This window comes from Aulonocara stuartgranti (genome assembly GCF_965226115.1).
Source record: "Aulonocara stuartgranti genome assembly, chromosome: 17".
Lineage (NCBI taxonomy): Eukaryota > Metazoa > Chordata > Actinopteri > Cichliformes > Cichlidae > Aulonocara > Aulonocara stuartgranti.
Genome location: NC_138953.1, coordinates 34088035 through 34114713, shown reverse-complemented (window position 1 = coordinate 34114713; position 26679 = coordinate 34088035). Strand labels below are relative to the sequence as shown.

The 26679-nt window shown below is 39.9% G+C and overlaps 1 protein-coding gene across 3 annotated transcripts in view; it reads right to left on the bottom strand.

Moving 5' to 3' along the window:
- dock4b (dedicator of cytokinesis 4b) overlaps positions 1-26679 on the bottom strand; it is a 143936-nt gene that overhangs the window by 24759 nt on the left and 92498 nt on the right. For all 3 annotated transcript variants that reach the window (XM_082510636.1, XM_082510638.1, XM_082510637.1), the window contains exons 23-41: positions 26134-26326; positions 25577-25713; positions 22424-22558; positions 21962-22060; positions 20714-20808; positions 20101-20176; positions 18899-18999; positions 18604-18662; positions 17141-17289; positions 16223-16308; positions 14362-14457; positions 14215-14275; positions 13761-13854; positions 11312-11460; positions 9817-9903; positions 9561-9665; positions 9133-9274; positions 5634-5800; positions 821-907 (exon numbers count right to left, since the gene is read on the bottom strand). In XM_082510636.1, the coding sequence (XP_082366762.1) occupies positions 821-907; positions 5634-5800; positions 9133-9274; positions 9561-9665; positions 9817-9903; positions 11312-11460; positions 13761-13854; positions 14215-14275; positions 14362-14457; positions 16223-16308; positions 17141-17289; positions 18604-18662; positions 18899-18999; positions 20101-20176; positions 20714-20808; positions 21962-22060; positions 22424-22558; positions 25577-25713; positions 26134-26326 (2118 nt within the window). The remainder of the gene's footprint in view (positions 1-820; positions 908-5633; positions 5801-9132; positions 9275-9560; positions 9666-9816; positions 9904-11311; positions 11461-13760; positions 13855-14214; positions 14276-14361; positions 14458-16222; positions 16309-17140; positions 17290-18603; positions 18663-18898; positions 19000-20100; positions 20177-20713; positions 20809-21961; positions 22061-22423; positions 22559-25576; positions 25714-26133; positions 26327-26679) is intronic.

Below are 26679 nucleotides of genomic sequence, written 5' to 3'. Positions count from 1 at the left end.
AAAAACACCTACATGTATCAATTTATTAACCATTATTATAAAGAATTATTGTAGCAGCTTCATTTAAAACTAAGTACTATTTTTTTAAATATACATTAACATATGGACATTTTGTCACATACTCGTGAAGGCACAGTGAAATATTTTTTCCTTCATCCTGATTTCTTTTTCTGTATTTTTTCCTTCTCACACAAAGCTTAATCCTTTTGCTAATTGAGCTTTTGCCAGTCTCCATTTTAAATGCTACTGCACTCCACAGCCATCATAGAGTAACACTGGCTTTACAATCCATATTTCACACCACGCTCAGCAGCTGTGAAGTAAAGAATATGCGCTTAGACCATCACAGACAGACACTGTGTTGGACTGCACAGAACAACATTTCAAAATCTGTGTAAATCTGACCCTTAGAAATCTGATTGAGAAGACAAAGCATTTACATGTAACAGTGTAGCAATTGTCCCATGTCAAATTTGACAGGAATTTGCCAATTACAGGGGAACGAAATCCCAATACAAAAATCAATTCTAAAAATTGGACACGTTGGTAATCACAGTAAAGCAGTTTGGCTTTTAGCGTGACATCCAATCAAACCAATTGCGGAAACTGAACATCCAATAGCCCCAAACCTATGACTTAGGTCATGATTGCTGCTCAGTCCAATGACTTGGATCAATACTTGTGTATTGGCTGTCATTACTCTAAATTCCAACCTGCAGAATAATAAAAAAAAGAAAGTATCACTGTGTCCCTTGTGTCAAATGGCTGTGTGTTGTGTTTATGCCTTCACTGCTATTTCATCAGACTGGGACACACTCACCAGTTCTCTCTTTTCAACTTCAAACCAGCGGGAGATGCCTGGAAGACTCTGGATCAGAGTCAGAGTTGTCCTCTCCACCCACAGACTCTGCATTCACACAATACATCCATGAGCATTAGCTGATTGCTAAACATATAAAAAAAATCCATAAATACTTAGGCTTGCTGTACACATATCTTAGTGGCAGCACTGTTCAGGATTTAATTGTTGATCCACAGTTAAAGGAAAATATAAAAATGCCTACAACCCAAAAACATACTTTTACTCATATGTCATATGTCTAATATCCTCTCCAACAGTTATGCTGTCAGCCAGCATGCTTGTTATATTTCCAGCCTCTCAAAAGGTCATTAAGACAGCACGCAAGCTATGAAATTTTAATATTAACAGCAGGCTCTAAATATAATAGATTTATAATACAAGTGAAACAACACTACTTTATAGACATGTTACATATAGACGGCAAACAGTTATTTTATTTTATCTTTTTTTTGGGGGGGGGTGTACTGTCCTGTACTTAGCACTAGAAACGTCCCTCCTTGTCAAGATCTACAGGCTTGCTATTACTTAATAAGAACAACAGCATGTTTAAGTGTCTACAGCCATGCTGGTTTTTAAAAACTGCTAGCATGCTAGTTTTTCTCGTGAACTGTAACCTCAATGCCACAATGATGTGTCATGCCAAATGCTAGTAATGGTGTTCTAAGTTGATCACAATCTGATGTGTAGTGGGCATGCTACCATGTTAGTTTAACATCTTGGTATACTAACTGGGGCTAAAGGGCAATTGAGTTATGGATATGTGATCCATGCATTTTTACTTTGGGCGGCACGGTGGTTAGCACTGTTGCCCACAGCAAGAAGGTCCTGAGTTCAATTGTGGTTAACTGGTAACTCTAAATTGCCCATAGTTGTGAATGCAGGTGCGAATGGTTGTCTGTGTCTATGTGTTAGCCCTGGCGACCTGTCCAGGGTGTTCAAAAATCGGTAATCCTTTCACAACTTTGGGGGCGTTTTTGTTCAGCTGACCCTTCTAAAGGCCTTCTAATGATCAAGATGCTAACACAGTATAGCTTCATTTATTTAGAGACAGTATCTTGCTCAAGGACACTCCAGCAGAGCAGATGAGCGCTGACATGCACTATTGATCCAGTGTCCTCAGGTTGAAGAAAGGTCTTCCGACGCACTGCACAACATTGCTGCCCTTTTATTGATTTTATGTTTTTTAAGGCCAAGAAATCCTCCTGAACAAGTCTTGAGGAAAAAAAAAAAGATAGAAAAAAAACATGCACTGCAGTTTAAGAGCAGGAAGTTGAAAGCAGAATCTCACATAAAAAAGCAATTTCTGTCATGCAGATAGAAACTTCAAGAAAAGCTTTCTTTCCTACTTCAGTTTATTACCATATCCTTCCTGCGGCATACTCTTGTCACTATGTCAAAGTTTATTATAGATATTATTTCCATCTAATAGTAAGGACCAGAAATATCCAGTCCTGATGGAAATATGATATCACGATTAAATTTGGCCAAATAGCCTTGATGGAAGTGAGATGAGAAGGCTGCATGAAGCGTGTGCATTAAAGCAGAATATTTATGACAATAATATCCGCGTCTGTGTGTCGGGTGTGCATATCTGTTTAGAGTGTGTGCATCTGCCTGACTGTTTGAGTGTGTGTAACTGCATCACGCTGTACAGGCTTCATTTGCACCAAGCAGTACACTGCTCTGACTAGTATCCGAGTTCCTGTGTATAATTACTGATACCGGAGTCACAATGAATAAAACATGCACTATACACAAAGTAATACCTGAGCACTGGTTCAAACTATCACTCCCTACTAGGGCTGCCACGATTAGTCGACTAGTCACGATTACGTCGACTATCAAAATCGTCGACGACTAATTTAATAGTCGACGCGTCGTTTGAAGCTTTGTAAGATCACAAAAGACGCAGGAATAAGTAGCAGGATTTAAGAGTGTAATAACGGACTGAAACAGAAGATGGCAGCACTGCATGTACAAGGATGTCAGCTGCCGTTAAACCCCGAAGAAGAAGTAGCTCTGTCCCAGAATTCATAGCGCAGCCCAGCTCAGTTTCCAACAATGGCGGCAGCTACTTAGTTTTACTATTACTCTTGTTATTCTTTATGGGTCACAAAATAAACATTTAACATATTTTCAGGCGAGAATGTAGCTGTGTAAACCTCAAATATCTGCTCAGTTTATCAGGACACCGCATATTTTCAAAAGCGCTCCGACGTTTTCGGAGACGTCTGTTACCCACTAGCTCGATAGCTAGCCGGGGGCTAGGCTAACTAGAGCCGTGAGAACACCGGACTCCCGGCAAATCGTTTTCAAACCCACCGCCGTCTTTCGCTACTCAGGTTAAACATGATATATAAGTCACTTAGATAACTTAAAAATGTTATTGTTTGGCTTTTTTTGTATTTTATTTGTTCCTGAGTAAATCGGTTTGGCTGAGATTAAAGTTATAGTTTTTACCAGAGGTGGGACCAAGTCATTGTTTTGCAAGTCTCAAGTAAGTCTCAAGTCTTTATCCTCAAGTCTCAAGTCAAGTCTCAAGTAATGTCAGGCAAGTCAGAGTCGAGTCTCAAGTCACTGGTGTAAAAGTCCGAGTCAAGTCACAAGTCTGAAACTTTGAATTTCAAGTCCTTTCGAGTCTTTAAAAAAAAAAAAACGAAAAAATAATGTTGCAGTTATGCTAAATGTAAATATTAGACCATGTAATTTTAAAATCTGTGTTTTTCTCAACACATGACAAAATAGTGAACTTAGAAAATATACACAAATTGTGAAATTGCACCTCTTTAAAATGCAGCTCAATTAAACCTAGCTCCAAGAATAATTTTCACCGACAGTTCTGAGATACGCTGCATGTTATTCTTGGATGCGGTTGTAGGACCGGCTTTAAAATCGCATGACAAAAATATCATACACATTAAAAAGAACTGCATCACCAACGTAGCCTGGACAACATTTGCTAGTTAGATGAAGTCAGCTATCTCATTGTAGCATATTTATATGCATATTTATAATCATACGGTTCTTGGAGTGAGTGCATACACTCATGAAGTTTAGTAACTTCAGGTCACTGCAACAAGTCCGGGTACAGTTTACCGACGGATGGGTACAGGACCTTGAAATGCACCGTGTAGAACGAAAGACCATCGTACGTATCATAAGTTTACCAGTCTCACAAATCGTCATCATAAATACACAATCGTTAACAGTTTATTAATAGGACCTTTGAGCTCAACGGTAATTAATTAGTAGTGGAAATAATTTCTGGTAGCATCACAGAAATGTAGCAGTGACAACAATATTGTATGCTGTAATCGTACTGGGCAATTAGTGATACAAAAAACCTGTTTTATCCTGTGAATAAAAGTATATGTTTTTGTTAATGTACCATAATAACAGAAGCGAAACACAATATTGTGTCAGGACAATTCACTATTTATGCACAATAAACAAAGGAGCATAGCGCGACAATTTCTGTTCAGCGCCAGACTTGCTTGCTATATCACTAATTATGTTATGAAAATGACGTATTAACTACTAAAAAATACTGACCTTCGTGTAAATGCTTGGAGCAGACTAACCTGTGAGCTGGAGTGTTCTGGGACGTTATATTTGATCTTTGAATGGCTGCAATCCAGGCCACCTGTCGCCTCTTTGTTACTTTGGAAACATGGCTCGAACAATTTCTCTTCAACGACGTAATCCGATAACAACCGATCTCTTTACCCGTCGGCTTCCCGTGGCTGTCATGCGACCGGCTATTGCAGTTAATAATACAACGGCTTCTTGACATTTTTGTGTTTCTTTTTATCGCTGTGTGACTGATTTCAATTGAAAGCCTGCGTGCGCTACTACCGCTTGCCACGAGTTCCCAGAATCCTTTGCGGTTCTACCCGTGAATGACGTCACATTTTCAATCTCTATATAATATGCATGTTAAATTTTATATTTTGGGTAAAATATCAAGTCTTTTCAAGTAAACCGGTTCAAGTCCAATTCAAGTCCCAAGTCATTGGTGTAAAAGTCCAAGTCAAGTCACAAGTCTTAGAACATTTTTTCAAGTCAAGTCTAAAGTCATAAAATTAATGACTCGAGTCTGACTCGAGTCCAAGTCATGTGACTCGAGTCCACACCTCTGGTTTTTACACAGCTAAATAAACGTCAAGCAGACAACTGATTATCAGAAGTGTGAGATGCTCGAGAATATACTCCGGTGTCCTGTTATATTTTAGATAGCAAGGAGTTTATTAAACTTCACTGAAACAATCTGCAAATTTCATTCAAATTTAATAAACTATCATCTTGTCTTTCTTTATTTTTAGTTAGCACAGACCTTAAACACTTAAAGCTGTAAGGTAATGATAGTTATATAAGAGCAGATGCTGCTGGTGCAATAAGCTGTACGTTTTATGTCCAATGGATGATGATCTGATTAGTCGACTAATCGCAAAAATAATCGGTGACTAGTCGACTAATCAAAATAATCGTTTGTGGCAGCCCTACTCACTACATGGCCCATGATGGATGAACCGGGCAGAGAAGGAAGTAAACGAAGCAGTTTCGTATCAGTGAAAAATGTTAATTTTCAGAAATGTATGATTTTAACTTTTGAAATATTCATTAAAAAAAGACCTGTTTTCATAGCACATAACATTTTGCAGTGACTCCACATTCAGACTCATTTTTTTCCCTTTTTCTACTCAGCACTAATCCACAATCAATGGTTTGAAGAGAAGATAACCTTAGATAAATGCAGAGAAATTTTCTTTACCTTAAACTCATTCTCCTTGTCTTTGGTGCCCTTGTGAAAGGGCCGGTCATATCTGAACCTCCAGATGTGATTAAACTTGTAGAAGCTTTTGATGTTGTCAGGCACTCCATCTCTCTGTAGCACATCCTGACTGTCGGGGATGGGGGTTACAGCATAGATCTGTAGATCTGAAAGCCCCTGAAGTTAAGGAAAGTGCAAGAGAGAGTGACAAGGGAAAGCACTGCAGACTTAAATGGAAAGAAATCTTCAATGACCCGAATGCATATCGGAACTTCAAACAGGACAAAGACCTACATAGGCAAGAGCTCATGTGCATATCTTTAATCAAGATATTGGCCACACATTTTCTTGCATAGACTAATGCAGAGGTAGGGAACGTTAGTCCTAGAGAGCCGGTGTCCTGCAGGTTTTAGATCTCACCCTGGGACACCACATCTGACTCAAATGATTAGGTCATTATCAGGCCTCTGGAGAACTTCAAGAAATGTTGAGGAGGTAATTTAGCCATTTAAAGCAGCTGCGTTGGATCAAGGACACATCTAAAACCTGCAGGACCCGGCTCTCGAGGCCTGGAGTTCGCTACCCCTGGACTAATGCATAGTCAAGCCGGACCAACGTATCAGCTAGTTATTATCATCGGACAATATCAGCGATTTGCTGATATGTGTATCAGCATTTGTAACTGCTGATAAAGGAAATTTTTAAAAGATGAGACAGAAGAAACACCTTTCGACCATGTTGCAAGTGATGATGTTGCGTAGTTTGTCCACCAGAGGGCACTATGCAACTTCCATGTTGACAACACGTTTTTGAAACCATAAAGTTTAGTTTTAAACCTCTCAGGCTCAAATTAAACTTTTTGTTGCTAATGCACAACCAAGTCCTGCAGTGGTACTTCTGAGTAAAAAAAAAAAACTCATAAAATATGTATGTGGGGTAATCAGGATGTTAGTTTTTAACTGTTGCAAATCGGCAACGCCTGCCTCGAGAGGGTTAAAGCTGCATTGTCAAATTATTTCTAGAACAGACTCACTAATATCTTCACAAAATAACTGTGAGGAAAAACTTTTTACTTTTCAAAATCTGATATATCGGTCTATATATGAGTATGAGAAATTACAAATGTCGGTACGGCCTTAAAAATCCTATGTTAGTCAGGTTCTAATGCACAGTACATATCAAATTTTGTTCAAATTGTGTGTAATGTGTGTAATATATGTGTAAAACATGGTGAAGGTTCTGTCATTGTTTGGGAAACGCTTCAAAATTGATGCAATAAATGCAGAAAAGTACTGTGAGATTTTAAATCATCAATAACAAAACAACACCTGCTTGGCAACAATGTTTCAGCATGACAATGATCCCAAATACCCTGCAAATGCATTAAATGCATATCTGGATGGAGAAGTGCACAGTGGAGCACTATTAGTCATGGACTGGCCTCCCCAGATCAACATTATTAAAGCAGTGTGGGATCATCCTGACAGAATATGCAACAAAAAAGCATCAAACATCCAAAGAAGATCTTTATATGTCCTTCGAGAAGCCTGGTGAACTATTCCTGAAGACTACTTAAAGAAATGACAATAAAACGTGCCTAAGGGAGTTCAGGCTATGTTGAAGAATAAACGTGATCATAACGTGATCATACCACATATTGACTTCCAAGCTTGTTAGGATTATACAAGCTGTTTTTTTTGCTTAATATGTTGTATTGTCATGTATGTTTCCCCATGTTTCAATAAATCGCAGCACCTACTTCCCCTTTTCCTGGCAGAATTAAAGGAAATGATGGGTGACTCAAAACTTTTGCCCAACACTGTAAAGCAAGAGGGAAAAATAAGTTTTTCTTTTGACTAGTATGAGAAAACATACAGTGAGACTTGACAACTTGAGCAGTGTAAAAAGGCAAGGAGTGAAAAGTGAGTTAAGTGTCTTTCAAAAATCCCCAGCCTCTCCTTTATTATGAGAAACCCTGCACTGATGAACAACTATATCAGAGAGAGGGAGGAGAGCTGACGCACATGAAATGCATGAGTGTTTGTATCAAGGATTTACAGATGGGTGAGCAATCAGAGAGACTATTGATTGGCCTAATGTGAGAACAACACAGCAGCTACTTCATTCAGACGTCACTTTGAGTGGAGCGTCTGCATAAAAGGTAGGCACATCGTACATAAACTATTCAAAAATGAAAAGTACATCTTAACTTGAGGCCATTTTCTAATCAGTTTACATTTTGATGTCACCCGCACACCTGGAATATTTCCTAACAGCAACTTTGAGGGCTGCAACACTACTGTGTTGACAAACTCTGCCAACCTCCAGACAGGAAGACATACAAACACCTGCCAAAATACTTTAAACCTTTTTGCGATTGTTCCTGCTACACTAAGACTGCAATTTGCCGCAGTGACAAAGACACACACACACACACACACAGAAAGACAGACACCAGCCTCACTTTCATAGCTGGTAAACATGTCTATCTTCAGTCTGTTCTCTCTTTTACTGTTGTTTCCTTCAGTCTTTGTGTCACTATGTCATCAAGTCTGCCTGTTTTCTTCCCTCTTCTATCTAGGCCAGGGGTGCCCAATCCCGGTCCTCGAGAGCTACCGTCCTGCAGCTTTTAGATGCATCCTTGTTCCCACACACCCGAATCAAATGAATGGCTTGTTATCAGGCCTTTGCCAAACACGATGGCATGCTGAAGAGGTAATCAAACCATTTGATTCAGCTGTGTTGGAGTAGGGATGCATCTAAAAGCTGCAGGATAGTAGCTCTCGAGGACTGGGATTGGGCAGCCCTGATCTAGGCCAACAGTTGTCCCTTACATTGGTGTGAATAATTAAAAAGTCCCACATACTATAGGAGTGAATCTGAACACTGCATGGAAATGAGAAAAATGAAGGGAGCTTGAGCTTAGGTTAGTTGATTTGTACCTGGTCCCTGGTAGGAACATGGCTTAGTTGTTGTGTTTAAGGAAATGCAACACCTTAGTGCAGGGGTCCCCAATCCCAGTCCACGAGGGCTGGTGTCCCTGCAGGTTTTAGATGTGTCCTTGATCCATCACAGCTGATTTAAATGGATAAATGACCTTCTCAACATGTCTTGAAGTTCTCCAGAGGCCTGGTAATGAACTAATCATGTGATTCAGGTGTGTTGACCCAGGGTGAGATCTAAAACCTGCAGGGACACCGGCCCTCGTGGACTGGGATTGGGGACCTCTGCCTTAGTGTGTCTGATTGTGATTTGTATTAAATTTTGTATACTGCACGCAATTTGCAGCACTGTATGTTTGCGTGATAGCATGTGCCTCATGTCGCCTGCAGGGCAATTGTGTACATGTATACACGAGGCTAGCTGAGCCTCCCTGGCAGCACAGTACACATGCATATGCAGTCGGTTTAGTCCCCACGTCCAAGACTGTATCTGCTTAGTTGGGGTTTCATGTTTGACCACAACTTTATTTCATGCCTCCATGTACACTGAAGGATACACTGTGCGTCTGCCTGGTATATGGTCTGGTCGGGCTGGTTTACGTGCTGCATGGCGATGGCGTGGGGGAACTCGTTGAGCATCCGCTGCTGGAATGCCTCCAGCCTCTCGTAGTCATGGCCTCGGCACACAAACTCCTTATTCTGCAGTAGAGGGGGGTTAGGAAAGAAGCAGCGTGGGGTTAGCTTGACATCTAGTGGGCACAGACTGAAACTGCAGCACCATCTGCAAACTCCACCAAGGACAGGGCCTGTTACATCATTAAATGGCACTGAATAAGACTTGCTGAATGTCACCTTCCACTGGAAGAGTCTTATATAAGAAAAGTTCATTCTTTCAGAAGCGCCATTTCTTTTTTGAAGAAGGTGAAAGTATTATTCCCTTCAACTAGCTGTTCAAGACAAAGAGGGAATATGGTGATTTACATACCCGTAAGAAGAAAGGAAACTTCTTCCCATAGAATCCGACTCTGAAGAATTCAGGTTCTAATCTTTGCTGATCCATGATCTTGTCATAGAGAGATGCTTCCATCATCTGACAATAAAAGACAAAACTGCTTATAAACCAAGAGTGTCTAATCTGTTAGTTTTATTATGCATTTTTCTGACTAACCAGGGCATCATCAGGTTACAAAAAAACAAAGGACTCCTCAAGCAGCATCCCCACAGCTTCTGGAACAACTTACCCTCATTTTACTCAAGTTCCTGTAGTCGTAGTACGACTCGTACTGGTCAGCAAGCTCTCTGCAAAGGATGATGCCATTCTCCCAACACTGAGGACACAAAAACACACACTTATTCCCTGTCACCTTCATCGTGCCCAGTCTGACAGTTACAGACTGACCCGAAACGTACTTAACACTAAGACACTTGTTCTGCAGTGCTCACACAATCGGTCTCCACTGGATGGCACTGGCGAGTCAACAACGCCAGCAGACACAAACAAGCTCTCGATGCAGGTACGTGCAGCACCAACCATCTTACTAATTAAATGAAAAGCTTTCCTTTCCTGCTGCCTTCCACTCTGTGATCGGGAGCACTGGAAGATGGCATAATTCGTGAATGTAAAGGATATTTGCACTACGAGTAACGAGGGGTGGCATTTTTAACGATTCAAAGAGATTTCCCCCCAAACATCAGAGGTAATGATGCGTTATTTTGAGAGGGTGAGCGTAGTTTTGTTTTGCCATTTCCCCCCTTCCCCTGAGAGTACAGAGAAACAGCAAAGGTAGTTAGGATAACGAGATAAAACTGGAAAAGAGAAGTGAAGTTGGGATGATGAAAGAAAGCAACTCCTGAGAGACGAAAACAAAACTACAGCCTGGGAACCGTTTATCAAGTGAGAAACGCTGCGTCCTGAATTAGCTGAGCTCTGTTTGCGCTCACATTTCTCACTGATGAGATTATTTTAGCTAAATGCGGCACCATCAGAGCGAATCATGCTTTAACAGTCAGCGTGGCCATCATCGCCATCTGAGAGGAACAGTGTGGAATACTGTGGGACAATATGGATCCCGCTCTAATTACAGCTACCTGCAATTCCCTTGATTAAGTGGAAGAGGTGCTGCGACCTCTAGTCAACGTCACAGTTCATAACAGATAGAAATATCTCTGTACAAGGATTTTGGCCTTCCTCTTCATTTTACGTGAATGATGTCGTATCTACTAAACAAGCAGGAAAAGAAGTTCTCTCATCTTTCACCCCGATGCGTCTGAGCCGACTATTAATGTTTCATGAAACTGTTGATGCTTATTATTTTTGAAATATACGTATTAATGGCCAGCATATATTTACTCTAGGAGAGCCATCAATAATATGTCTGCGCCTCTATTTCGTTGCCAGGTATGAAATAGAAATGCATTTAAATTAGAAGGCTCTTGAATATGCATGAGAAGCTGACGTGCTGCTGGGTATTAGCTTGGCACAAACTCCTCTGAATAAAACTGAACATGCTGTTGCTTTACACTGGCACAGTACATTCACTGGCATTTAGCGGTGTTATAGGGAACCAGTTGTCCTGCTGGTGTTTGGGCTCAGCTTACTTCCTTCATTCTACCTTGCCAGTGTGCTAGAAATGTCACAGATTACATCACATGACAAATGTTCTGGTTTCTGTAAAGTCAAATGCAAATGTATTGGACGGATGACTGTAGAGGAAAAACTGGCGCTTTCCAGCTTACCTTCCCCCTGTCGAAGTTCTGGATGATAGTGAGATGCAAATATTCTTTCCTTTGCCACTCGCTCTGCATGGGGTAGTTGAGAAACTCTCTGAGCGGCCTGTCTGACCATTCCAATAACTCGTCATAGAGCAGCAGGGTGTAGGACGCCTCTGTGAGCATACACAGAGAAAAACAGCATATTAATTTACATTTACAAGTTCTTTAAACAAGTTTTTTTCTTGTTTAAAGAACTTGTGAAGCATTCAGTGTCTCAAATACTGATGAATACACTGAAGCAGAAGAACATGAACAGATGACAACATGAAAGCACATTTCAATAATCATCATACAGTATGTGTTCAGACCAGGGGTTAAAGTGGGACGGATCTATGTGGAACCGCAATCCCACACCTTTGATTAATGACCAATTAAATCTAATAGGCAGTGAGGTTGATTTTCATATGCTGCAGTCTGGCGGTGCTTCCAACTGATGCCACAAAAACCATTAAATCACCCCATGGTCACACCTGCATGCACCATTTTTTACCCTCCTTCTCTCCCCTGTTGCAGCTGTGGTTAATGCTTACATGTCATATCCTGATTCACATGAGATTTACTTTTACATTTTTAATCCAAATGTGTGTAAAATCTATGGTCTTCATCAGTCTAAATAATGCATATTATGCATGGGTCTTTCTTATTTCAAACATCTGCGGATATTCTGGCCTATCTCATAAGAGAACACTTTTTTGTGTCTATCCCTTTCTTTATTGGGTGAGTCAAACCAGGAGAGCACACTGCTAAAAATGTAAAACATTAACGTGGCCTCCAACACATAACCCATTTCTTCTTTTTATAATTTTTAGCCAATGTCTTTTTATTGAGTTTTTCTTTCATACATATAAACAAAAAGAGAAGAAAAGGATTACAGATGATCTGTACATTTGGGGTAATTAGCCCGTTCGTTTAACGCTGTGAGAAAAGAAAAGAAAAGAAAAAAGGGAAATAAAGAAAAAAAGAGAAGTATTAAACATAATATTAAACATATGTTTAATATTTCCCCAAATAACATAATCCCTGCAAAATAATTCATTCCCACCCAGGTCACTGCCCTAGTCCTGTACACTGTTTTTCCACACCTGACATAAGAGAGTTTGCTGAAAAATTGTTATAGATTTTGAAATGCATCAAGGAAAGGACCCTACATGCTTTGAAATTTCCCAGTAGAGTTCTGAGTGAATGTCTTATTTTCTCTTTTCTACACACAACATGAGGTCATATAACCACTGTTTGTGAGTGGGAGGGGCAGCGTTCCGCCACCTCAGTAGGATTGCCCTCCTGGCCAACAGGGAACAGAATGGAGAGGAGAGTTGGTAGGAGGGAGAGGAAGACAAGGCTACTTTTCAGAATCAAGTGAGGAAGCTTTGCCCTGTGCATGTCTGCATTTCTCTGTTGCACTTTGTTGCACGTGCCTTCTAACTCCTTATTTCTCCTCTGCGTTTCCTGAAGCGTACACTGCAGGTCTTCATGTCTTTTCTCTTGTTCTTGATTTTGCACCTGCACTTCAGTATAAACTTCTCTGTATTTTTCTCAGCATTTCATTGAACCTACACTCCATCTTTGAACATCTTTTTTCATTCTAGTTCAATGGTTTTATCCTTCATTTTTTTAACATATACCTGTAGTTCTAGATTTCTCCCCTCAAAGTCGTAGAGAGTAGAGAATCTGGAGAAATTCAGCTTCTTTCTGATTTTCTTGCACTTTCTCTTGAAGTATTTGTGTGTAGTGCTATTTGAAGCGACACTTGCAAGCCTTCATTGTATTTCTCGATGTTCTGTTCTGTTTAATCTAACTGTTAAAATTTTAATTGGTGCCCAAGGTGGGTAAATTGTGTCCAAAATGTTGCCACCAGATGGTGCATCTTTGTGGAGAAAAGCCATGAATCTGTTCATCTAAACCTGATCTATTTTATAACATTATTGGAATGAGATCACGGATACAAGATTTGGGTAAGGTGTTCCGGTCTAGCATGTCCTAACATGTGTAGACCCCAGCATGTTGACAAGATTAGATCTATTGGCTGGCCTAGGAAAGACTCCCCGGATAAGCTGGAGGAGGTGAGGTGGCCAGAGGGAGGTCTGGGCTTCCCTGCTGGCCGACTAAGAAATTAGTGATGGCTCATGTAATATCTTCTTATTAATCGTAGAATGTAGTGGCTAAATCCACAAAGTTTAGTAAACTTAAGAACCAGCATCAGGAAAAGCTGCACAAAGAAAAAAAATTTAAACCTACTGGACCTCACAATGGGAATTACGTAATGACTTATTTCTGTCCCCTTACAGCAGACCTTATGATTCCCTGCCAAATCCCAACTTAAAGCCCTGGTTATGACAAACAGTAAAACCGCAATAATGCATCACCCACGCTCAGTCACACTGTACTACAAGGCAGTATATTCCTTTCAATGTACCTGTGTAGTTTTGTGCTTTCAGATGCAGATCATACAGTTTGTGAATGTAGCGGATGTACATCTCTTCTTTGTTCAACTCTGTTTTGTAGAAGTTCTGGCAGGAGCGGGAGATGATTCAATGAAAAAACATGAGAGAAAGACGGAAAACATTAGCAGAGAGACCATCATAACCATTAGAGAGGGAATTTAAACAAGTAATGAAGGCATTTAAAAGTGGTGCAACAATATAGTTCTGCTGCTGATTTGCAGGGGCCTTTTGATCCCTCTGCCTACACACTGAGGTCCTCTTGCACATAACTCCAGTTAAATTAAAAAAAAACCCACAAGAATACTCAATTATCATCTATATATTACATATGTTTTACTTTTTTCATCATTTTGAAATAAAAAGGTAATAACTTCAGAGTGCAATAGCAACAGAAGATAAACACTGACATATTTGCCTGACACTCACCAGTAAACTGACAGTACATCCGATCTTTTTGCCATCCACTTCTCCCAACTTCATACAATCCCTGCAATAGAAACATTGAGAATTTGACTAAAAGGACCAAGCACGTGTGTCTCTGGAAGTATTTTGTGAACGTGTGCGCGCACCCACCTGTAGTCTAGCAGTCTTTCCATTAAACGAGTGACGGTAGCGATCAGAGAGATCCCGCTCTCCCTCCAGGTCTCTCTCTCGATCTTCTTCAGCAGGCTGAAGGACAAATGAAGAGAGACAGAACAAGACAAAGATGTAAAGACCAAAAGAGACGGGGAGGGCAAATGGGGGGGGGGCGATGGAAGAAACAACTAAGAAAGGAAAGGAGGCGAAGCAAAATTAATAGCAGTCATACTGGTGTCACCTATGCTTGTTGGCCTGCCTACAGGAGCTCAAGAAAGAAAAAACACAAAGGTGGCTAAAAATTTTTACAACACCTTATTTACTGTTATGCCACCAAAACAGGTTTTTATAGAATTACGGGCAAACACACAACAGCCAAAATACTGAAGCTGTTTATTCTTCTTTTTTTTGTAATTGCTCCACATTTCCCCTCACACAGACGACACTGAGAGAACAAAGAGGAGGGTGTCTTACCTAGGGTACGGACCAAACAGAGGAATTCTACTCCAGGCGGGAAGCATAGGCGGAATAAATTAATATTAATATTAGCACACACTCACACAGGTTAGTTTAGGGATTAGTGGACTTAGTAGGAAAAAAAAATAATTATGAACTTATAGTAGGCTTAAATCAAGAAAAACAAAAGAAAATTGAAATTAAACATAAAAAAGTGTTAATAATAACTTATTATGCATGATTACAATATAGCGCACACTATAACTACTGAACTTTACAAAATATGAACCGCAGTGCCTCTGCATTTTATTAATGTTTCACGTGTACAAATGGTGGGAAAGAGAATGATCGACTATGGAAGACAAAGGGATATTAGAAGTGGATCCATACTCATAAAATAGATCACACTTTGATTTGTGGCTGGGCGGCAGCAGAAGAGTGATTCGGAAATACGACTTCATTTAATGCAACATGGTTTTCTTTTCCTTTTTCTTTTGAAGTTGAAATGCAAGATTTTTGCTTTGAAAGCTTCAAATACTAACAGCCCAGAGAGAAGGGCGACATAAAAATATAAACAGAAAAGAAGCAGGGACCAACATACGCACACACTCAGGTGAACACACACACACACATATATGAAAAGGTGTGCACAAACACTAAGCATGCAGGTGTACAAACCTGGAAACTCAAGGACAGACAAAAGGAGCTGACCAAAGAGGAGGTGTGAGTGAAGATGAAGGCGATTAAATGCTCATCACTTACCTCTCACTGCTTGAAAAATATGCTTTACATAAGCAATTTCAAATACAAAACTACCTATTGTATATTTGTATAATAATGACATGTTTGTTAGTTTGAAAGTAAGCCTGCAGCTTTCTGTGTTGCTTCCCTCATTAGCTACATGCTCTGAAAGCAACCTAACCCATTTAATGGCTTTCTTTATTGAAGTACAAGAGGCCTTTTCAGAGCTGTAATGCTGCTATCTGTGCTCTGGGTTTTCAGGGTTAAAGGCTAATTCTCAAAAGCAGAGTACTTAGACACATCCACTTCCCGATAAAACGCCCATTTAGTGAGGCAAATGACCTGCAGATTGCAGCCCACGCAGATAATTTACCTGATGAAGCCTTGTGTGGGTTGCATCATTTAGGTAATTAGACCCCCATAAACAGCTATTTTCACTGGAAGTGCCCAGGTCTCCTAAACTAGCCTTCATGCACTTTCAAGTAGGTTTTTGCTGGGATTTTACTGTTTATTGTAAAAAATAAATAAATAAATTTTTAAAAATTGCTTTCGCAGCCAAATTATTTAACAAATTTGCAGAGACTTTTCCTTCAAAAGTCTTTCTGGAAAATTTCTACTTTATTAGATTTTGTAACATTTCTTGATTCTTTTACCAACTCACATGCTGTTGAAGAGCTCCCTGTATGTCTCATCGCCTTTGCCTTCAGACATCAGGCTGTCCAGCTTGTCAATCAACTTGGCCTCCACCTGTGAGGAAAAGCATTTAAAGCTCAGAGGCTCGCAGTCTGAACAACACTGACATAACAAAGAAGAACGCAGAGCTTGATCTTAAAGTGTGCAGCATCAAAAAAGTAGACTTAATTATCTGAATGAGAATGCATAATTCTCTTAAACTTGCAGTATTTGCAATGACCAGCAGAGGGTGACTTTGACTCTGACTGAGAAAAATCTGACTGCTTATTGATCACTTGTTTTATTACCTGAATAGACATTTTACTAATGATTTTTGAGTACTAGTTTATACAACGTGATACTTTTAGAGAATTGTTGATAATAAAGCAGGATATGCTTTAGGGAGTACGTTTTGTGAGTGACAAGACACCAATCGATCTCACCCATCTGTCAATTTCTTTACAGTTAAATTGTTAGAATTTACAGTTATGTGAAAAACTAAAGACATGCCATGACCAAGTAGCCTGTAGAACCACCTTTAGCAACAAAACATAAGTAGTTGTTTTCTGTAATGCTCTGTCTCTCACATTCACATGCTTCAGTTCATATATTATACTAATTATTGTGGTTTCTGAAGTTTCAGAAATGTAAATAATATTATTATTTAGCAATGATAAACAAAACCAGCTATAAATGAATGTAAATGTTTTAGAAGGAAATTAAACATCACACACTGCAATTATTACAAGTTATATTTCCAATTATCCAGTTATATAGATGTGGCTTATTTTTGATTATGACAAGGATGAATTTAGCTTTCATTAACCTTTGCAACTAACAGTTAAAGCCAAGATTAAATAGTTCTGAGTTGGTGAATTGATTTCAGTGAAACAGCAGCATGCAGTACCTGCTTAAAATTGCCACTGCGTCTTTGCTCCCAGTCCATCATGTCGTGGAAAATGGGGATCATGACATTTCTCAGATCAGGTTGAGGCACCAGCGTCACCTCCAGGAACGGCCCAATCATTGCTGGGATGAAGTTCAACTTATGTTCACCTGGAGGAAAGATACAGATCGGCACAGAGGTCAGGCTTTCACTTTATCCCTGCACACAGCATATTCTTTATGTCAGAGACAATTTACCCAACTCTGGAAAGGTGTCTTCCTTCAAAACCTTTGCAATAAATCCTGCTCTAGCAGTTCATGAAGTTCCCAAAAGCCCCAAAACTTTCTGTTTTGATTGTTTTCTGCTACTCCCCCATTCTAATCATTTAAACAAACATTACACCTTTAAAAAATAATGCCTCAGATGTTTTGTTTTCTTTGGCTAACACAGGTCTGAATTCAAAAGGTCAAGTGGATTTCTCTCCTCTGTCCTCCCTTTTAGACAGATTCTAATAAAGTGCACTTCACAAATTCCTTCCAATTTGGCTGAAGTGCTAAAACGAAACAACTTAGAGTGCACAGTTTATTCCATCATTTTCAGCAGAAAGATGTAACGTTATTATTACTATCAAATAAAAAAAGAAAGGAGGGGGGGGTTCCAAAGTGTACTTGAAAATGAGAAAAACCACACTTGAACAGTACGTTGGAAATTACCATAAAACAAAATTGCATCCATCCATCACAGAGTCAGAACAAAAGCATCCACATAAAGGAGACCAAGGCATCCAGTCGGTTGCCATGGTGACAAATGGTATAAAGAAGAAAAAAGGGTTTTTTGTTTTTTTTAGATCCCATCAGCTCAAGTACAGAGAGTTGTTTGCTTTGTTGCATCACACAGATTCCAAGAGCTCTACTTTTGCACCAGAGGAGCAATAAATATGAATAAATAAAAACAGGATTTAGATAGTTTCAATAGAACCACAGGACTTTAAGAGATCCAGCTATTGCTGAAATGAAATCAAACACTAGCACTTATAAGTACCTGCAAATATGCCATGTACGTCATTAGGTTAAAATCCCTTCACAAATTTCTTTCCAAACATTTAGGTCCTGCATCAGCAAATCTTTTACTTTTTTTTTTCTTTCTGCACACTCTCCAGCTTTTTTTGGGCCTCTTTTCCTTTATGAGCACTATGGAGGCTGTAGTGCCATTTATAAATGAGAATTTGGTCCGCATGATGGCCCACGTTGTTACACATCATGCAGATCCATCCATATAATGATCAAGCTGGAATCCAGCAAAGGTGTGAATTGCAAAGCACAATGAGACGGATCCCGTGCATGGAAACATTGAGTAAGTACTCAGTAAGTATCTCTTGTGAATATGCCACATGAAGGACGATGAGCTTAACAACTTTCTCCGTCATGGGTGTAGCCCATGTTGAGGAATAAGATGTGCGCTATGATGGGCCTCTATCACCTTACCTAAATTCTGCCACATGCTGAAGATCTCACAGCCCATCATCACCCTCATGTCTCCATATCTGCATGATAAAAAAAAACAACAACAAAATGCGGTTAAAAATGTGTGCACATACTGATGGAAGCTGTAGAACAGCATGTTAAGCAGTCATTAGAGTGAGTGTACACTGTGTTGAGGTTCTTGACAGACAGGAGGAGCAAGATAGAGCGGCTTGTTGAGTAGGTGTGTGGCTCATTACAGACTGCTCTAACGCATCCAGCAAAGAATACCAAGCATTTGTAAATAATCAGCACTTACTTTTCCAGTATTTTCTTTCTCTTGGAGGGAGAGAAGGATTCAAGTTGAAGACAGGGCTGGTTGATAAATATTACAGACAGGTAGAAATACGAATCCCACACCTGCAATAAAAAAACATCACTTTGTTAACGTGCACAACCTCCTGACTTTAACCTACAAAAGTGTCTACCTGCATGTGGGTACACAGTAACTTACTATCAGACACAATACTGATAGGACAAACAGCCTCCCAGATCTTCAGATTACATCATTTTCATTAAGCCAATAGCAGCAGCAATCCTACAAAATTCCGCTATTAAAGGAATTCAAACTGAAAAAACAGACCATAGGATAAGCCTATACGCTGATGATGTGTTACTTTACCTTGAGAACTCACATACCTCTCTGCTGAAGATGATCACACTTATAGATTACTTGTCTATATTAGACTATTCCATCAACTAGAGTAAATCAACAGTTTCGCCTCTGAATTGAATCTTTAAGAACATCTCCACCACTGCGCTACAGTCAGGTAACATCAGATGTTTAGGTGTAAAAATTTTCAGACTGAATCACATTCCTCTACTAATGTAGAGGGGATTATCTCACAGAGTGCAATACTTCACCTATATTACTCATGGGGAGAGTTGCAACAATTAAAACGATGGCCTAAAATCAGCCATCAGTCTATTGATTAGTTTAAGACACTAGACTCAAACATCTCAAAATGTTTATGAAAACAACAAACCATCACGAATCAGTTTAAAAACGCTACAAAAGCCAAAATGCACTGGTGGTCTAGAATTACCCTGTTTTTTCTATATGTTTCCAAATGGATCAAATCAAGCCTGTTAGATAGTCCATGACTGTACCTGGTCAAGCACCATATAGAAAAAATACTGAAACCAGATTATGTATTTGATGTTGGTGTAAAGTATATTTATTGTTCTTTCTTCTGTTTTTTAGCTTTCAGCTCACTACTGCACAGTCTGCCTTAAGCATCTAAATAATAGTATTGGGTCGATTTTATATCCATGTCTCAGTTTTTGTGATGTGTGATGAACTTCCATATTATATATGTGTCTGCCTGTGTGTCAGTAGTAAAGTAATGCAGCAAACTTTTTGAAGCTATTTTGACATTCAGACTTCTGAAGCACTGCAGCACTGTTCAGACAACACACACACACACACACACGCACACAAAGCCTGCCAACTTCCCTTACCTTGTAGTCAAACTTGTCATTGAGGAAGTTTTTCCTCAGAGCGTCAGAAAGGTAGAGGACAGTTGTGATGATGACACTAAAAGAACAAAAAGGGACGCAGAAAGCAAGAGGTGGAGAAGATTACTACTGTGTCACCTTGGAGGGGAATCTGTCATTTCCATTCTGCACTGCTAAAGGAAAATGTGAGCAGAGAGGCAAAACCATAAATAGCTAAGGCATAACATTTTTAAGTTACACTTTTCTGTCTGACAAAACCTTTTCATTATGAAACAACTGTTACTTGTTTTTCCTAGATGATATCATCTCTGTGCCACTTGATAGTGACCTCCAGACAATAATATGGATGGATAAGCACTGCATTTACTCTCATATTAAATGAGCACACTACATTCAAATCTCTCCATCTTCTGAAGCTTTTTGTGCGATCAAAATCAAGTGTTAACTGAGAGAACCAAGGTTGAATATTTTAGCAGATGAAAGCACACAAACAGAATAAATGACTAGTTGTGAGTGAGATGCATACTGCATATCTGCATGAGCCTCTGATTTCCTGTCTGTCCTCATTCGTGTCCTCTTCCTGCTTTCCTTGATTTGTTTGCGTGTGTGTTCTTACTTGTTCGTGACCAGTCTCATGACAGTCCAGTCTTTAGGGAACATTTCTGGTCGGATTAGGATCCTGAAGACTGTAAAGATATGAAGGAGGAAATCCTGCAACACAAACACATGCAAAACAACACCAAGGCACATTAAGTTTGTTACTCAGTAAAGAGTTATTGCAGAAGAAAGATTCGGGATGGAGCTTATTTTTGACAACCATTTACTATCCTATTATATATTAGGTATAATTAAAAATATATAAAAGAAATGTTTCTGTTGGCCATTTTAATATTTTCTAGCTATAAGCTACTTCTTGACTTCTCTTTATCTCTGCACGCTCTGTGGGAAAACAAACAACCTAAAACTTCACTGTAGGTCCTTTTTCCATTTGTACCTCCTCAGATAGACTTGGATCGACCGATTTTCCATTAACAAACAAGATGCTCTTATGACTCATCGAGTGACACCACTGACCAGCCAATTGGTGGCATGCAGTCTGACAACATCACATTTTAGAACCTGCATGGATCGCTTTGGAACCCTGGCCGTACAGGTACTATGACCTAATGAAAAACCCTGAAACCTGTGGTGAGCTGTGGCGAGTTGATCCAAGTAGGTACTAATGGAAAAGGGGCTCTTTTCCAGTGTGAACCACATTAAATCTGCTCAGAGTTAGTATGAAGGTAGAACAACTTCCTCTGCATCTGTCCATGGTGCTGAATTGTTAATATCAGCTCTATTTAAGGACACTACACTGTACACAAATATCTGATCCTAACACTTCTCAAGTGTTAAGGCAAATGCAGATCTACTATGTAACTATGTAGTCTGTACATAGGATAGGATGTGCTGTGTTATCAACTGTAATAATATTATACACTCAAAGTCTGAGCCTCTAGAAAGATGCGCTGCACATGTGAAAGCAGTAAATCTGGTTTCATCTGCATGTTTCACTTAGGTTTTACCACCAAACCCAGCATCAGGGTTCACTTAGTAAACTCTTTTGATTACACTTTTTTTGATGCATGTATCAGAAATGGAACTCACAAAAAGCACATTACTTCAGTTAACATTAATTCCCAATAGAGTAAACCCATGAACTTAATATCTTTCTGTCTCTTATTTTTCCTGCTGCCCAATTCTACACAATTTGTAGAAATTGTAGTAATACCATCAACAGGCATTAATTATAATCTTTTACTTTTAGACTTGCAGACAGACAGATATGGATGGAGGGAAAGAGAGAAAGATCGAGTGGTCTTACCCTCAGGTCGTCTTTGCTGCTGAACGCCTGCAGCAGCTTCTGATAGTGCTTGTCACTCATCTGTCGCAGAAGCGCCAACAAACATGCCACAAATTCTCCCTGACAACACAACACATAATGAGAGGGAGAAGATGGAGCTTTAATGTTGTTGCATATTCAGGGAAAACTTTTATTTTTCTGTCCTTTTGGAGAAGAAATGAGTTCAAAAAATAAGATCTATTGTGCTTTGAAAATAATAGTGGAACTAGTAAGAATTGTACTTATGTTAACAGGATTTTTAAGAGTTTCCTTGACCTTCCTTCATCAGACAATGATGATCACATTGTCATCCACCTCACCATTTCCGCCATTCCAGAAACTATGTTTATTAATCTAATTACGCTTCTACATATTGTCAAGTTCTGGCATTTATAGCAGTAAGCTAGCTTACAAACACACACACACACAGTAAAACACACATACAGTGACATCCTGGAACTGTAGTCTCATGGAGGTTCCAGCAGGCTGGGGCCGGTTGCTAATTTCCAAGATAGTCCTCAGTAAAACTCCCAGCAGGCTTTCCACAATTAGCTCCACTTCCTCAGACACCACAAGCTCCTGAGAGGGAAAAGAAAACACACCCATGTGAGAATGAATCTGCTAGCACAACACTCAACCGGATTCAACAACTGACACCATTCTGCCTCCGAGCCAACGTCTACACCCCTCCCCGCCCTGCCACCGCTACCCTGTAATTCTATTTTCATCAGTTTTAATGAGTCTTGCACCAGAATGTGGACTAATAAGAAGTTTCAGGGCCATGCAGAACATTTTGAGACTATAACTTAAAAAAGAGAGAGGAGAATGGAAACGAATAGGAGAAGGTAGAATACAAAAGACGTAGAGGCAGTTAAAGATGAAAAGAAACTCAAATAGAGCAGTGAATAAACTGGTGTGTGTGTGTGTGTGTGTGTGTGTGTGTGTGTGTGTGTGTGTGTGTGTGTTTTTCTCTCTAGTCTCTACCCCTGACAAGACAGACAGGTCTTGGAAAGAGTGATAATGAGAAGGAGCCTCACTGGCACATTGACTGCCACTGCTGTCACTTCCCTTTAGATATGGTGCCAGTGGGTGCTCATGTGTGCACGCATTTGTGTATGTGTTTTTCTGGCTGCCTCTTCCACTAGCTGCCTCCTTTGCAGGGACCGGTAAAAGCCCGGCAACCTGAGCAGGTACACACAGACAGGCAAATCACACAAATACACATACACAGCTCAAAGTGACTGCCGCTTTGACAGTGTCCATTGCTAAATTGATGGCTCTCATTACTGGACTGCACTGCTGCCAGTGTCCCGGTTACCAAGACTAATTGACCATATACACGCAACAAAGCAATCTGCTATTGCAGTGTACTGGCAACGATACTGGTGTAGGACTGATTCCTGTGGTGTTGACTTTCTTTAATTATTTTGGGAGATATAATGGGAGGGATACTGTCATGCAGATTCTTGAAAATATCAGGAATTGATTGCAACTGCACAAGTTTCTATGAAGCGATTACACCATATTATTTATGATTTCAAAAAGTTATTATTCTATGACTTGGAGGAGCCAGGGATATTTGCTAACACTTTATAATAAGACATGCAACTGAGGCTGTAATTCCCGAGTGATTAAATGGTGTTATTTATTGAAGTTACAATGTCTTTAAATTTACCTACAAGTACTTAACGGTGTATGCACTAGAATAAGGGGGTGACAAGTCAGATTTTTACAGGAAACAAAGAACTTGGTATACTGCAAGAACATTTCGGTAGTCTGTAAGTCATTTTAAGTAACACATAACTTCAGGTATTTTACACGAGAGGAAATAAAAGTTATACCGCAAGTAATTTCAAGCACTGTATAAATAGTCGTCATTATTATGTAACTTCTTCATAATTTTCATGGAAAAGCACAGGTCTGCAAATTTTGATGGTCTTTTATTTTTTCTTGTTTGTCTTCAAAATTACCATGAAATTGTTATTATTTGTAGGTAAATATAATTTCATTGTAATTTCAAGTAATTAAAGTTCCATTTAATTTCCATTGAATCAGCACTTAGTTGTAGGAATTACGCCTTTAGTTGTACACCACATGTTAAAGCGTAACCAGATCTTTATGCAACAGCACAATGATTTGATGAATGACTGCAATGACTTAAAAAATTCTTGTTCAAAGTCAGGTGAGAAGAATACTGTTGTGCGTCTTTGAGTCGTGATGCAATCCATCAAAAGCAACAAACTGGCAGATAGTCAAAGGAGCTTGCAAAGAAAAGCGTCTGGACTTCTTTAAGTTGCTTGAAGACGTTTCACCTCTCATCCGAGAAGCTTCTTCAGTTCTAAAGTCAAATGGTGGAGAGTCCCAGATATAAACCTAGTGGGAGTTTCCCCCCACAGAGGGACAAAAGGACCCCCTGATGATCTTTTAATCGCCTGAGCCAAAGTGTGAAACTGGGTGTGGGTCCCAATCAGCCAGAGTTTCGGATGAGTTCATTGTGAAACCTGGCCCCACCTTATCATGCGAATTCCTGAGATCAGATGGCCCAGGATGTGAGTGGGCGTTAAGGCGTCTGGGAAGGGATCTCAAAACTGGATTATAGATGGCAGAGAGTTGGTGTCGTAAACCACCGCCTCTGTTCAAAGATGGTCGCTCACAGTGGACATAGATGGCTTCTTTCACTCCTCTTTCAAACCATCTGTCCTCTCTGTCCAAAATGTGAACATTGGCATCCTCGAAAGAGTGACCTTTATCCTTAAGATGCAGATGGACTGCTGAGTCTTGTCCTGTGGAGGTGGCTCTTCTGTGTTGTGCCATGCGCTTGTGAAGTGGCTGTTTGGTTTCTCCAATGTAGAGGTCTGGGCATTCCTCGCTGCACTGCACAGCATACACCACATTGTTAAGTCTGCGTTTTGTCTTTCAGGTGAACTGGCAGATATCACCTTTAAGTTCCTCCCCCTGAGCTCATGGGATCTCCTTCATTCTAAGAGAAAGGCAACCTCATCTTGAATTTAAATTTGAGAAAGAGGATGAAGTCACAAGGATCCCAATGTGGCAAACGGTGCCATCATTAGGCTCGGAAGGAGGGATCTTACACCGAAAGCCACTGTTCGATCTCTGAGTTTAATTGGACGTTTGCTCTCTGCATTACTGAAGTCTACTGAAATAGTGGGATGCAGACAGGTGCAAATGACCAGTGGGACCTCCAGCATCCAGGGATGTAAGTGCAAGGAGTTGACTGGCCAAATTTAAAAAAAACTAAAAGCAAAGGCTCTAGTCAGGCCAGGCCAGGGATTTCTTTCTGGCACTAACATTTAATAAAAACCTGAAACTGTTTTTTATTAATCAATAAAACAAAAAGAAAGAAATTCTAAAGACAGCTATAAGCTTTTAAGAGATTAAACAAATTTGGGTTTTGAGCTTGAAATATGCTTTAGATGGATTTCATTACCTGAGCTTTTTAGTCTAAGCTCAGTTAACCAGCTGTCTCAGTTTCCTCATCAGTAAGAAAGCCAGTGTATTTCCCAAAACACTGCAGTGTTTCTTTAAGGAAGCAGGGGGGCCTGACTAATGGCTCTCAGTTATGAGTGTAATACTCACCGCAGTGCCATTTTCCTCTTTCTTGATTAGAGAAAGCATGCTGGAGAGGATCTGGGCACACATGACCAGGTCTCTCTGCTCCTGCATGTGGGCCTGTAGCACTCGAAGCACCACCGGCAACAGGATGCATCGTGAATCTACAGCACAAACACATCAAAGACTTAATGAAGTAGAAATAACAGAACGGGAACAACTAAGAAAATTTTCTACACTCATTTCTCCGCGGGGCCATAATGTCTTGCTCTGCTTTCATGCTCAGTTGAAACATTATTGACTGGAACTAATGAAAATCTTGTATGACATTCATATGATTTGCATGAGGGATGTTTTTTCCCTGCTACATGCAGCCTTTGGGAGCGTGTTGCAAATAAAAAATTGACACAGTAATTTGCTTCAGTGTAAACCCTTTATTAAGAACAGTTTAATAACTTGGAATTTGGCTCACTGCAGGGTAACAATTAGCTAAGGTGTGTTCTCAAATGGGACTGCAGAGCTAAAGAGTTGTGATCATGTTCCAAATGCTGTGAATAAATGCTTTTTGTCCTACTAGTATTTACCTGGGTTTATGTAAAGCTGGCTTTCCACAGTCTTGGCAATGCACTGCAGTTTGACGGCCTCCAGGGGGCAGTCAGGATGGACGGTGGTAGGCAGGCTGCCCAGAGTCTCCCTGACGAAACCGGCCACCTCGCGCACAGTGAAGATCTTCAACAGCTCGCCGTAAATTGCCGGAAATGTTCGGAGGAACACGGCCTGCGCATAAAGAGGGAATGTTCAATAACAGGTGCAGGTGCAACAGGTGGAGCTCATTCTTGTTTAAATGCTTTCTCCAGGCATGGAATCACTGTGCTGAAAACCATGATGAGAGTGTTCCTATAGATGTATATGCAGTAAATATTTTACCATACATCTTTCACTAACTTTAATGATGTAAGTAGCATAATAAAGAAGCTACATCCTAATGACACTGTGAAGATGCCCTGCAGCTCAGCTCAACCGATAAGAACTGACTCAAGAAGAAGCGACTGTACTGCTGCATACTCTTCTTAATATTCATACTATGTTTCTAGACAGCTGTTTTATTTAGTAAACAGAGGTAAATATTT